At 43.0% G+C, this 15042-nt stretch overlaps 1 protein-coding gene across 2 annotated transcripts in view; it reads left to right on the forward strand.

The window, feature by feature from the left end:
• LOC121025797 (transmembrane 9 superfamily member 2-like) overlaps positions 1–15042 on the forward strand; it is an 89368-nt gene that overhangs the window by 21549 nt on the left and 52777 nt on the right. For both annotated transcript variants that reach the window (XM_040468534.1, XM_040468533.1), the window contains exon 6: positions 12266–12393. In XM_040468534.1, the coding sequence (XP_040324468.1) occupies positions 12266–12393 (128 nt within the window). The remainder of the gene's footprint in view (positions 1–12265; positions 12394–15042) is intronic.

The raw sequence follows: 15042 nt of genomic DNA on the forward strand, positions 1-15042 counted from the left end.
GACAGAGAGAGACGGAGCATGAACAGGGGAGGGTCAGAGAGAGGGAGACACAGAATCTGAAACAGGCTGTCAGCACAGAGCCCAACGCGGGACTCGAACTCACGGACCGCGAGATCACGACCTGAGCCGAAGTCGGACGCTTAACCGACTGAGCCACCCAGGCGCCCCTTGAGGGTTTTTATCAAGAAAGGATGCTGTATTTTGTTAAATGCTTTCTCTGCATCTATTGAGAGGATCATATGGTTCTTGTCCTTTCTTTTATCGATGTGATGAATCACGTTAATTGTTTTGCGGATATTGAACCAGCCCTGCATCCCAGGTATAAATCCTGCTTGGTTGTGGTGAATAATTTTTTTAATGTATTGTTGGATCCAGTTGGCTCATATCTTGTTGAGGATTTTTGCATCCATATTCATCAGGGAAATTGGTCTATAGTTCTTTTTAGTGGGGTCTCTGTCTGGTTTTGGAATCAAGGTAATGCTGGCTTCATAGAAAGAGTTTGGGAGTTTTCTATTTTTTGGAACATTTCTATTTTTTGGAACAGTTTTAAGAGAATAGGTGTTAACTCTTCCTTAAATGTTTGATAGAATTCCCCTGGAAAGCTATCTGGCCCTGGACTCTTGTTTTTTGGCAGATTTTTGATTACTAATTCAGTTTCTTTACTGGTTATGGGTCTGTTCAAATTTTCTATTTCTTCCTGTTTCAGTGTTGGTAGTGTCTATGTTTCTAGGAATTTGTCCATTTCTTCCAGATTACCCATTTTATTGGCATATAATTGCTCATAATATTCTCTTATTATTGTTTTTATTTCTGCTGTGTTGGTTATGATCGCTCCTCTTTCATTCTTGATTTTATTTATTTGGGTCCTTTCCTTTTTCTTTTTGATCAAACTGGCTAGTGGTTTATCAATTTTGTTCATTCTGTCAAAGAACCAGCTTCCGGTTTCATTAATCTGTTCTACTGTGTTTTTGGTTTCGATAGCATTAATTTCTGCTCTAATCTTTATACTTCCTGTCTTCTGCTGGTTTGGGGTTTTATTTGCTGTTCTTTTTTCCAGCTTCTTAAGACATAAGGTTAGGTTGTGTATCTGAGATCTTTCTTCCTTCTTTAGGAAGGCCTGGATTGCTATATACTTTCCTCTTATGACTGCCTTTGCTGCATCCCAGAGGTTTTGGGTTGTGGTGTTATCATTTTCATTGACTTCCATATACTTTTTAATTTCCTCTTTAACTGCTTGGTTAGCCCATTCATTCTTTAGTAGGATGTTCTTCAGTCTCCAAGTATTTGTTACCTTTCCAACTTTTTTCTTGTGGTTGATTTCGAGTTTCATGGCGTTGTGGTCTGAAAATAGGCACGGTATGATCTCGATCTTTTTGTGCTTACTTAGGGCTGATTTGGGTCCCAGTATATGGTCTATTCTGGAGAACGTTCCATGTGCACTGGAGAAGAATGTATATTCTGCTGCTTTAGGATGAAATGTTCTGAATATATTTGTTAAGTCGATCTGGTCCAGTGTGTCATTCCAAGCCATTGTTTCCTTGTTGATTTTCTGATTAGATGATCTGTCCATTGCTGTGAGTGGGGTGTTGAAGTCTCCTACTATCATGGTATTGCTATCGATGAGTTTCTTTATGTTTGTGATTAATTGATTTATATATTTGGGTGCTGCCACATTTGGCGCATAAATGTTTACAATTGTTAGGTCTTCTTGGTGGATAGACCCCTTGATTATGATATAATGCCCTTCTGCATCTCTTGATACAGTCTTTATTTTAACGTCTAGATTGTCTGATATAAGTATGGCTACTCCGGCTTTCTTTTGTTGACCATGAGCATGATAGATTGTTCTCCATCCCCTTATTTTCAATCTGAAGGTGTCTTTAGGTCTAAAGCGGGTCTCTTGTAAACAGCATATAGACGGATCTTGTTTTCTTATCCATTCTGTTACCCTATGTCTTTTGATTGGAGCATTTAGTCCATTGATGTTTAGAGTGAGTACTGAAAGACATGAATTTATTGCCATTATGATGCTTGTAGAGTTGGAGTTTCTGGTGGTGTTCTCTGGTCCTTTCTAATCTTTGTTGCCTTTGGTATGTATGTATGTATGTATGTATGTATGTATTTATTTATTTATTTATTTATTTTTTCATCTTTTCTCCCTTCAGAAAGTCCCCCTTAAAATTTCTTGCAGGGCTGGTTTAGTGGTCACAAACTCCTTTGATTTTTGTTTGTCTGGGAAACTTTTTATCTCTCCTTCTATTTTGAATGACAGCCTTGCTGAATAAAGAATTCTTGGCTGCATATTTTCCTGATTCAGCACACTGAATATATCCCGCCACTCCCTTCTGGCCTGCCAAGTTTCTGTGGATAGGGCTGCTGCAAACCTGATCTGTCTTCCCTTGTAAGTTAAGGACTTTTTTCCCTTGCTGCTTTCATGATTCTCTCCTTGCCTGAGTATTTTGTGAATTTGACTCTGATATGCCTTGTTGATGGTCGGTTTTTGTTGAGTCTAATGGGGGTCCTCTGTGCTTCCCGGATTTTGATGTCTGTGTCTTTCCCCAGGTTAGGAAAGTTTTCCGCTACGATTTGCTCACATAACCCTTCTACCCCTATTTCTCTCTCTTCCTCCTCTGGGACCCCTGTGATTCTGATGTTCCTTTTTAATGAGCCACTGATTTCTCTAATTCTTAAATCGTGCTCTTTTGCCTTCATCTCCCTCTTTTTTTCTGCTTCGTTATTCTCTATACGTTTGTCCTCTATATTGGTGATTCTCTGTTCTGCCTCATCCACCCTTGCCGCCATGGCATCCATCCATGATTGCAGCTCAGTTATAGCATTTTTAATTTCATTCTGGCTATTTTTTACTTCTTTTATCTCTGCAGAAAGGGATTCTAATCTATTTTGGACCCCGGCTTGTATTCTTATCGTGATTCTAAATTCTGGTTCAGACATCTTGCTTGTATCTATGTTGGTTAAATCCCTGGCTGTCGTTTCTTCGTGCTCTTCCTTTTGGGGTGAATTCCTTCGTTTTGTCATTTTGAAGGGAGAAAAGGAATTAATGAGGTAGAAAAATTGAAATTAAAAAATTAAAATTAAAAAAATATTAAAATTAAAAATTACGCACACACACACACACACACACACACATACAAATTGAATAGATGATGCTAGATCCTAGTTGTATTTTGGTCTGGGTGTTGAAAGTGGTTTGACAGATTAGAGAAAATAAAAGGGGGGGAAGAAAAAAAAAGGAAATCTTTTGAGAATTTGAAAACGTGAATACACTCAAGTAGACTAAAATGAGATGATGCAGGTAAAATTGAATTTGAAAAAATATACACAAAAGTAAAGAGTAGAGAAAAATTAAAGAAAAATATTTTTAATAAAAATTAAAAATAAATATGAATTTTTTCTTTTTCTGTATTTAAGAAAAAAGAAATGAAAAAGAGAAAAAAGATAAAAAAAGAAAAAAGAAATCGTTTGAAAATTTGAAAAAGTGAATACACTGTATTAGACTAAAATAAAATGATGGAAGTAAATAGAATTTGAAAAAGTTTACATAAAAGTGAAAAATATAGCAACAAAAATTAAAGAAAAGTATTTTTAAAAGAAATTGAAAGTAAAAATGAAGTTTTCTCTTTCTGCATTCAAGCAAAAGAAAAGAAAAAAAAGGAAATTGTTTGAAAATTTGAAAAGGTGAATACACTGAAGTAGACCAAAATAAAATGATGGAAGTAAAATAGAATCTGAAAAAATTTACACAAAAGGAAAAAATATAGTAATAAAAATTAAAGAAAAATATCTTTAATAAAAATTGAAAATAAAAATGTATTTTTTCTCTTTATTCAAGAAAAAGAATTGTGAAAGAGAAAGAGAAAAAAGGAAAGAAAAGAAAGAAATATGAATAGATGAACCTAACAGATTAAAGTAGGACTGAAATTGCTTTGTTTTCCCTTAGATGTTAGTGTATGTAGCACTTTATAGTCCATAAACTAAGCCGGCAGTGAGACTTGTGTTCTTGAGAGCCAGGTTGGCCCAGGTGGGCGGGGCTCAGTGTAACGGCTCCGCTCTCCACTAGATGGCGCTGCTAGCCTACTGGGGTGGATTGTTGCAGTGCTCGAAGGTGCCTATGCGCATGCGCGGGAGCGGTGAAAATGGCGCCACCCAGCATCCCTGTTTGTTCTCCTGGCTCCGCAATCACGCACCCGTCCTCTGTCTTCAGCTCTCGTCCACTCCCCGCTTTTTCACTCTCCGTCACCAGGCCCCAGGCAGTGCCTCTCTCCGAAGTTTTGTGTCAGATGCGGCTGTGTTCCCCGGCCCCTTACTTCCCAAGGACTTCGGCTTTGACCCGTTCCGCCCCTCTGCGGGAGGGTCTCACAGAGCAAAGGCCGAATGAGCAATGGCCGAATGTCGGCTGCACCCAGGAAGGCGGGCGGGACCCCGCCGCTGCCGGAGCCCGGAGCCTGCGGTCAGGTGCCAGCCCGCCCCAGAAAAAGTCCGCGAGACAGTGTAGCCGCGGCGTCTCGGGGATGATGGAGGATCACAACACACACCTGGCACCAGGCTTCCCCCTCAACGACCCTGTTCCAGCACCAGCGAATGTGGCCGTTTTGCGGGGTCTGCTGGGACCAGGTGGCTTCAACAGTCTATCAAATATCCTTCCAGGGGTGGAACCGCTTCTCCCCGTGTGGCCCGAGAACCTCCCGGAGCCCACCCTGCTCCTGGGGATCCGCCCTTCCCACCAGAGCACCGTCAGGTATCGAACTGCAGAGTTGCAGCCTTTGCTTTCCCCTCGTTTATGGTCTTAATGGAATTTAAGCCCTCTCCTTTCTCTTTTCTCCCTTTTTAGCTCAGTCCCTGCGGCTGTTTCCAATTTTCCACTTTCTCTCCAGCTGCTTTGGGGGAGGGGTGCTGTTCCCGTATTCTCCCCCCCTCCCCAGTCTCCGTCCTCTCTCCGCCCGCAAAAGCAGTTCCCTACCTTTTGCGGCTTCTCGCTCCCCAAATTCACCTCTCCGCGCCGCGTACCTGCTGAATTCTGTGGTTCAGGTTGTGCAGATGGTTGTTTTATCCTCCAGTCAGTTTTCTAGGTGTGTAGGATGGTTTAGTGTTGGTCTGGCTGTGTTTCATGGACGCGAGATGCACAAAAAACTTCCATGCTCTAACTGATGATACTGTCAACTGTTTCTTTCCAGAGAAGAGGGCAGGTGCTTCCTAAATTTCAGTCATTTTACACCACCTTGGTTATTTTTGCCAGATCTGAGGCACCTGTGTTATTTATCTATTTAAATTAAAAAAAATTTTTTTAATGTTTATTTTTTTGAGAGAGAAAGAGAGACAGAGTGCCTGGCTAGCTCAGTTGGTAGAGCATTTAACTTTTAATCTCAAGGTTGTGAGTTCGATCCCCACATTGGTGTAGAGATTACTAAAGATAATTAAACTCAAAAAAATTTAAATAGCGGCACCTGGGTGGCCCAGTCGGCTAGGCATCCGACTTCGGCTCGGGTCATGATCTTATGGCTCATGGGTTCGAGTCCCACGTCGGGCTCTGTGCTGAAAGCTGAAAGCCTGGAGCCTGCTTCGGATTCTGGGTCTCCCTCTCTCTCTGCCCCTCCCCTGCTCATACTCTGTTTCTCTCTAGCCCCATTATTTATCTATCTTTAAAAAAATGTTTATTTATTGGGACACCTGGGTGGCTTGGTCAGTTGAGTGTCTGACTTCAGCTCGGGTCATGATCGCCTGGTTTGTGAGTTTGAGCACCCCCTCGGGCTTGTGCTGTCAGAGGGGAGCCCACTTCTGATCCTCTGCCCCACCCTCTCTCTGTGCCTCTCCTTCACGCCCGCTTTCTCTTTCAAAAATAAACATGTTTAATTTATTTTGAGAGAGGGAATCCCAAACGGGCTCCATGCTGTCGCTGCAGAGTCGAAAGCAGGGGCTGGATCCCACAAACCATGAGATCATGACCTGAACCAAAGTTAAGAGTTGGACACTTAACCACCTGAGCCACCCATGCACCCCCTTCTCCCCCTCACATGCATAGCCTCCCCCGGGATCAATATCACTCACCAGAGTGTGGTACATTCGTTATAATTGATGAACCTACATTCTTGCACCATTACCACCCAGTTTACGGTAGGGTTCACTCTTGGTTGTACATTTTGTGGCTTTAGACCAATGTGTGATGACATGTGTCCACTGTTACGGTATCATACCCAGTAGTTTCAGTGCCCCACAAATCGCCTGCCTTCTGCTTTCTGCCTATTCCCGGGTAATGGCTGTCTAGCGCCCTCTACTGACGAAACTTCTTTCGGCGCCAGCTTGCACAGGGAAACTAAAGGGCCTAGATGATTTTCACAGAGACCAAAGGGAATGGATTTGGAGATGAGGGGCAAAAAGACAAGGACTGGCACACTTTATACGCGTGTACTCATCAATACTGTGATGAAAGAGAGCCCTCTGCGTACCTCCAGAAATCTCTGGGTAGCTCTCTTCTCTCTGGTTTTCTGCCCCACACCATCTAGCCCCTCGGTGTCTCTGGACTGTGAACTTGTTGTCTTCAATTCGGGGAGCCTGCAGGGCGCTGCTTGGGGCCCCTTTCCTTGCACCACAGCCTGGGAACTCTCTCTGGGAAGTAAGCTTGATGCAGTAGCAGGGCTCAGCGTATTCGTTGCCTTTCTCTTGGTGATCACTCTCTTAATGTTCTTTGTTGTCTGAGGTTCAAAAACTGTTGTTTCCATATACTTTATTACCCATTTTGGTTTTAGTTGTTCAAAGTGAAAGCGTAAGCGGCGCCTGGGTGGCTCAGTTGGTTACAAGTCCGACTTGGGCTCAGGTCACGATCTCCTGGTTCATGAGTTCGAGCCCCACGTCGGGCTCTGTGCGGAGAGCTCGGAGCCTGGAGCCGGCTTCGGATTCTGTGTCTCCCTCTCTCTCCGCCCCTCCCCCATTCACACTCTGTAACTTTGTCCTTCCTTTCTTTTTAACTTTTCAGAAACTCTTTGTTTCATTTTATTTTCTTCAAAAATTTCAAGTAGTTTCCACATCCAACATGGGGCTTGAACTCACAACCCCGAGATTAAGCGTCCCATGCTCTACTGACTGAGACAGCCAGGCACCCCAGAGCCTTTTTGTTTTAGATGTGTCTCTTATATACGATGTATTGTTGAGTTTTGCTCTGTGGTAACTTCTGAAAGCCCCTTTCCTCTTAATAGGTGAGTTAAACACATTTACATTTATGGATATGATATTTGGTCTCAGTTCTGTTGTATTATTTTATGCTTTGTAAATTATTTTTATATCCCACATTTTGTTGATCCTAAAACTCTCTTTTCCCATATTTTAACATTTATGAAATTAGGATGTGTCTCTTTCAGATGATGGGTTGTCAAAGTTTAATTGGCAATGTTTTTTCCTAGCAGCACATAAGATAATGATGTTTTATAATTGGTGGCATTTGGGTTCCATGAAGTATGATTAAAAAATTTTTTTAATGTTTATTCATCTTTGAGAGATGGAGAGACAGAGCTTTAGCTGGGGGAGGGGCAGAGAGGGGGGAGGGGCAGAGAGAGAGAGGGAGACAGAATCCAAAGCAGGCTCCAGGTTCTGAGCTGTCAGCACAGAGTCCGATGCGAGGCTCGAACTCACCAACTGTGAGATCATGACCTGAGCCAAAGTCGGATGCCCAACTGATTGAGCCACCAAGATGCCCTGTAGTATGATTTAAGTAGGCTCCATGCCAACATGGAGCCCAATGTGGGGCTTGAACTCACAACCCCGAATCAAGACCTGAGCTGAGATCAAGAGTTGGATGCTTAATTGACTGAGCCACCCAGGTGCCCCTGGATTGGTGCCTTTTATCAGTTCTGGAATTCTCAGCCATTGTCAGAACTTTTCTTCTTTCCTTTTCAGACTCCGATTAAACCTAGGTTAAAAGTTTTTATTTTCTCCTCGGTGTCTCTTAACCTCCCTTCTGTATTTTCCATTTTTTTCCTGTGCTGTGTTCTTCTGCCCTATCTTCTAGTCTATAAATTTTCTTCCTCACTTGTTTCTTCTCTTATAAACACAAACATTGAGTGCACTTGTGATGAGCACTGGGTGTTGTATGTAAGTGATGAATTACTAAGTTATTTCATCCATAAACAAACCTCAAAAATACTGAAAAAAAATAAACATAGGCATTGATTTTTTTTTTTTTTTTTGAGAGACAGGGAGTGCAAGTGAGCGAGGGGCAGAGGGAGAGAGAGAGAGAAGCGGGGCTCATCCGAAGCAGGGTTTGTGTTTGCCCTAAGCGGGGCTTGTGCTCACCTGAGCATAGGGATTGAATTTTTTAAAAACATTTCTTTTTCAACGTTTTTTATTTATTTTTGGGACAGAGAGAGACAGCGCATGAACGGGGGAGGGGCAGAGAGAGAGGGAGACACAGAATCGGAAACAGGCTCCAGGCTCCGAGCCATCAGCCCGGAGCCTGACGCGGGGCTCGAACTCACGGACCGCGAGATCGTGACGTGGCTGAAGTCGGACGCTTAACCGACTGCGCCACCCAGGCGCCCCAGGGATTGAATTTTTAATTTCAGTAATCATCTCTCTCATTTCCGCAAAAATTTTTAAGTTTTTATTTATGTATTTATTTTGAGAGAGAGAGAGAGAGTGTGTGCATGCAAGCAGGGGAGGGGCAGAGAGAGAGGGAGATAGTATCTCAAGGAGGCTCCTCACGGTCGGCGTGGAGCCCTACATGGGGCCTCCCATGAACCCTGAGATCATGACCTGAGCCAAAGTCCGACATTTAACCAACTGAGCTACCCAGGCTGAGCTGTCAGCACAGAGCCTGACGAGGGGTTCGAGATCATGACCTGAGCTGAAGTCAGAAGGCTCAACAGACTCACCCACCCAGGTGCCCCAACATACACATTGTTCTCAACAATTGTTTGTGGAGTTTCTTTGAGCCCTGGGGTCAAAGTACTTTCCTCCAGAGAGGATTTTCATTGACTTCTTCCAGGGGTTTTTGGGAAATACCAGTCTGGGGCCGCCTGAAAGCAAATTCACGACTTGACTTTCCTGGGGCCACTTCGGTGATGGGACTCCAAACTGCATATATATGTTAGGGCTGGCCTGTGGCCACAACTGTTCAAGGACAGTTCCCCCACTGCCTTTTCTGTTTAGCACCAAGGCCATCTTCCCTGTAGTCCTTTGGGGGAGGAGAAAAAGCTTGCTTCCTGTTCGTCTTTACCCTGAGGGTATTGGTTTTGAGCGGGGTGGGTGGTCTCAGAGCCTTCTTGCCTGGGAGGGCCCTCCTCGAGTTCTCTGCTCTTTATTCCAGGAGGCTACCCAAACTGTCTTTCCAAGTTCGCCCAGGTCAGATGTCCCCAGGACAAGAGCACCATCAATGCTCCCTCACGGAGGTTACCTCTCTGGCTTCCTGCTTTAGAATTTGACATGGCAGTTCTTTACTTTCTTGTCAGCTCACGTTTTGTTTTTGTTTTTAATTTAAAAGACTTTACTTTGGGGGCGCCTGGGTGGCTCAGTCAGTTAAGCATCCGACTTTGGCTCAGGTCATGATCTCACCGTTCACCAGTTCGCGCCCCGCATTAGGTGAGCTGGAGTCCCACTTCTCTGTCTCTCTCCCTCCCCCTTCCTCTCTGCCCCCATGGGATTCTCTCTCTCTCTCTGCCCTCCTTCACTTTGCCCTCTCTTTCTCTCAAAAAAAAAATTCATTTCCTGTTATGTGAAAAGAAAGAAAAAGAAAACTAAGGCGAATAAAGACTGACCTACAGAGGATTATATGGGGCAAAATCTGAATTGCATCCCAATGGTTTTTGATCCAAATTCTCGTCTCTTTGCAATATACCAAACTACCTCTTGCATTTTTTGACCCCCTGTAGGATATTAGCTCTTAGGACCCAGTTAAGAAGTGCCTGGCACATAGTAGATGTTCAAAAATATTTTGCTGAATGGACGAATGGATGAATGAAGCAAAGTTCCCAGCCTTGTGATCTGCTGGGGAACACAGTTGACTAGGGGATGTAAACGTGTGAATACACTGACTACAATTTGATGTGGTCAGTGACTGGCATACGAGCCCAGTGCTATGAGAGCACAGCATAAAGAATTCTTTGTGGTCATTTACCTGGTTAGACGTAGAGGCTGTGGCGGCAGATGAGGCTGGAGAGAGACGCAGGATCCAGATCCTTAAGGGCCTTGTTACCACTTTACCCATCACATTGCACCCTTTTGTATCCCAGAGTGGTGGAGATGCTGTTCCTGGGGTGATTTAATCCTCACAGCACCCATTAAGATAAGTGCTGTTATTGGGCGCCTGGGTGGTTCAGTCAGCTAAGTGTTCCACTCTTCATTTGGGCTCAGGTCATGATCTCATGGTCCATGAGATTGAGCCCTGCGCTGAGTGCAGAGCCTGCTTGGGATTCTCTCTCTCTCTCCCCCTCTCTCTCTGCCCCTCCCCCACTCACTCTCTATCTCTAAAATAAAATAAAAAAGGTAAGTACTGTTACGATTTCTGCGTCATAGGTGTAGAAACCGAGACACTGAGGGGTTAAGCGACTTGGTCACACAGGCTAGCGGATGCCATACCCGAGCTTTCCACCTTAGGCGGTTTGACTGTGGAGTCCACATCCTTAACCACTGTGCTGTGCTGCTTGTGCCGCTTCTGTTAGTACAGACCATGAACATCCAATACCGATACATGGTATCCCTCCATCCTAGTGCATGCAAATCTGCTAGCTGCATTTTATTGCTCTATATGGTTATTCCATATTTCATTTCACTGTCCTGATGGTCTTGTTTTCCAGTTTCTAGTTCTTTGCGATAATGGACAGCATTGCCGTGAGCGGTACTTACTCTCCACCCCAAGCTGATTGTGATACTCCCCCACAGGGGCACTCTTTTTTTTTTAATATTTTTAAAAGTTTATTCATTTATGTTGAGAGAGAGAGAGAGAGAGAGAGAGGGAGTGTGCACAAGCAGGGGAGGGGCAGAGAGAAGGAGAGACAGAATCCCAAGCAGGCTTTGTGCCATCAGCACAGAGTCCGATGCGGGGCTCGAACCCACGAACTGTGAGATCATGACCTGAGCCAAGATCAAGAGTCAGACGCTCAACGGTCTGAGCCACCCAGTCGCCCAGACCCAGTAGGATCACTCTTACCCTCTATCATCACTGTACTAAAGGATCTCTAAAGTTCCTTCAGGCCCGTCACTCAGTTCTGGGATTTGCAGAGCCATGATTCTTAATCTAGGAGTTCTGCGTGTTGCAGATTACTCAATATGGTAATTGACAAGGTTCATTTGGACTCATTTTCTGAAGATTGAAGGGCCTGGGTGATGTAACAGCTAGTATTTATTCAAGGCTTCCTATGCTAAGCACTTCACTAAGTACTTTACATACATGATTCTATGTAGTCCTCAACAGTTCTATGAGCCGTCTTATTTTTTTAATTAAAAAAAAATTTTTAAGTCATCTCTATACCCATCATGGGGCTCAAACTCATGATCCTGAAATCAGGAGTCACATACTGTACCGACTGAGCCAGCCAGGTGTCCCTATTGTCCCCGTTTTTAAAAAGAGGAGGGGTGCCTGGGGAGCTCAGTCTGTTGAATATCCGACTCTTGATTTCGGCTCAGGTTATGATCCCACAGTTTGTGGGATCAAGTCCTGCATGGGGCTCTGTGCTGACAGCATGGAGCCTGCTTGGGTGTCTCTCCTCCTCTCTCTGCCAGTCCACTGCATGGGCACACACTCTCTCTCTCTCAAAATAAATAAACATTAAAAAAATTCTTAAAAAAATAAAAAGAGGAAACTGAGGGTCCAAGAGGTTAAATGACTTGTTTATGGTCATGCAGCTAGTAACCAGCTGTTTGATTGCAAAGCTCATATTGCCAAGCCCTTCGTTTGCTGGGGCTGCTCTAAAAACACACTACAAAATTGGGAGCTCAAACCAACAGAAATTCATTGTCTCACAGTTCTGGAGACTAGAAGTTCAAGATCAAGGCGTCAGCAGCGTTGGTTCCTTCCGAAGGTTCTGAGGGAGAACTGGTGGTTGCCAGAGGGGAGGGGTTGGGGGATGGGCAAAAATAAATGAAGGGGATTACGAGGTACAAGCTTCCAGGTATAAAAAAAAAAAGTAAGTTATGGAGATGAAAAACAAAGAGAATATAGTCAATAATATTATAGTGTATCTCTATTCCATGGCCAGATTTTATTTTTTTTAGTTTTTAAGAAAAGTTCAAGCTTCTTTAAAATTTCTTTATCTTTTTGCAGCCTGAATTCAACAAAAGTAATATTTACTTCCTCTTCAACCACGTTGATATTACTATTGCATACCACGAGGACAGTGGAAGAAATGGGGGTTTTGCGAGATTGGTTTCTGCTAGACTTGAGCCCCAAAGGTAATTAGAGAATATCTTTTTTAATTAGCTCCATTAATTTAAAAATTAATTCAGAATATGGAAGTTCTCAACTAGAATTCTCATTTTTAGGATACATGTGTGATGTCACCTCAGACATACAATTTGAAAAATCAAATAGGCAATTTATTCCCTTCTGCCTGAAGTTAGCGTTTGAATACCATGTAATGTGAGAAAGAATTGACAGATCTGGAAGGGAATAGACCTACTGAGGGCATCCTTACTCTCTTCTTTACTTGCTGCCCTATGATAAAGAGCTTAGATTTCAATTTGTGCTTCTTCAGAGGACAGGTCTCTTACTGGAGTCTATTAGGCAGGTATCACCTGAGTACAAGGAAGACTCTACTAACAATTAGAGTTCTCTAACTCTAATTAAATAAGCAATCCCAAGAATTAATGAGTACTGTATCCCTGGATGTTACAGAAAGAGCCTGGATGACCCAGGTGTTGGAGAGTTCATAAGTAGGCATCCAGCACAGTGTCTGGTCCCTAGTATGTAAGTGCTCAATGAATTAATTGTAAAGGACATTGGGTAACAGACTCGACAGGCGACCTTTAATGTTCCGACTCTAAGATCCTATAGGATAAATTAGTTAGTACCCTTCCATTAAGACAGGTAGAGAAGGGACTATGGCACACAATGTATAAAATCATGGTCCATTATGGGAAAAATATACAAAACCTGAAATATTAAGATGAGCAAGTTGTCCCTTGAAACTTCCGTGAAGTATATTAAAGGAGGCACATGCGGTATGATTTTCTGAACACGGAGCAAGGAATTAGGAAATTGGGATTTTTAGTCTCATCTGTCCTGGTTCCATTTTGGAAGTGAACCCTAAGTTTGTAGAAATGAGTCAGACTTCATTATTTTTAAGGCTACTACCCTATCTTACTTTAGCCACGGCTGTTCCAGCTGTCACAGATGATGCTCAAGGATAAAGAATAGAGAATGTATCGTGCCAAGCTTTTGACCATGGGTAGGTTAACTTGATCTGTCATAGGCTTAATTTCCTCATCTGTGAAAGGACAGGGCTGAATTAGGAGTTTTTCACATGGCCCCTGATGTATCAAGCCCTGGAAATTTTTATTGACGTGTATTTTCCTGGGGAAAAGGATCAGGGCGTATTTTTTGAACAATAGGGAATAAACATAGCTACCCAGAGAGGCCAGGAAATACTCATCATTGTCAAGGGCAATCACCAGTGCTTTTTTTGTGTGTATGTCACTTCTGATATCTGGCAACAGACTTTTAGGACAATGGACTGTGAGGTCTATCTCAGGATGGCTGCTCATATTCAACGTCATTAGGTAGTAAACATACAAAGTATGATCATCCAGGAAGAAGCTAGTCTCATCAGCTATATGAAAATCAAACTTAAGGCTTTACAGTTATACCTCATATTCTCAGACTCAGAGTAAAAAGCCAAGAAAATGGTTTTTTAGAGTAGCATGTATCTAGTCATTGTAAAGGTCATTTTTGTGGGCCTCTTGAGAACGAGGACTGTGTTATAATTAATTTTTTTTTTTTTTTAGAATTAGACAATCTGTTCAAGGCCATAGCAGTGAGTTAGGCCTAATGGTGTTCTAAGCCTACCATCTTGTGTTGTCTTTTAGGTACTATACCCAGCTAATTTGCCTGATGGTTACCATGGTTGATCGTTCCTTTTTCCTAGAATCACTTGCTTAATTTGGCTTTGAGAATACCATACTTCACTGATTTTCTCCTGTCTCACTAGTTGCTTATCAGTCGTCTCCTCATTTCTCCAACATCTCAATATTGGAGGGTCCCGGGACTGAGTCTTTGAACTTTTTTTCTTCTTTATATATACTTACACATTGGCAGTCTTACCCTGTCTCCTGGTGTTAGAGCCCACATTGACTCTTTGATCTGTAGACTTGTATATGCAGCTGTCTACTTGACATGTTCATTTGGATGTCTAGTAGGCACTTCAAATTTAACACGGCCAGAAATGAACTTCTAATCTTTCCTCCAACCTGTTTTTCCTAGTGTCTTCTCCATCTCAGTAAATGGCAACTACATCCTTCCAGTTTCTCAGGCCCCCAAACTATGGCCACACCCTTGACTCCTCTTTATTATTCTTCATTCATACCCTGTATCCATGCCAATCTTTGGCAGATAACGTGGCTCTCTTCTTAAAATATATTCAGGATCCACCACCAGTTCTCATCACCTCCACCACTATCATCTGGTCCAAGACATCATTATATCTCAAGTGAATTAGGGCAAAACCCTCGCTGGTCTCCTTGGTGCCACCTTTGACTTCCAGCAGTCTCTTCTCAATACAGCTTGCAGAGTATTCCTTTTGAAATGTCAGCTCATGTCAGCCTTCTGCTCAGAATCTTCCAGTGACTTCCCATCTCAGAGTAAAAGCCAGTTTTGAAAATGGCCTACAAGGCCTTATACAGCCCACACGCAAGGCCAGTGGTTTAAAATAGGGCTTTTACATTGATTAGAGATCTTTTTTTTTTAATATGAAATTTGTTGTCAAATTGGTTTCCATACAACACCCAGTGCTCATCCCCACAGGTACCCTCCTCCATGCCCATCGCCCACTTTTCCCTCCCTCCCCCCCCCCCCATCAACCCTCAGTTTATTCTCAGTTTTTAAGA

Source organism: Herpailurus yagouaroundi, unplaced genomic scaffold, assembly GCF_014898765.1.
Source record: "Herpailurus yagouaroundi ecotype Mexico unplaced genomic scaffold, PumYag 67702, whole genome shotgun sequence".
NCBI classification, from domain to species: domain Eukaryota; kingdom Metazoa; phylum Chordata; class Mammalia; order Carnivora; family Felidae; genus Herpailurus; species Herpailurus yagouaroundi.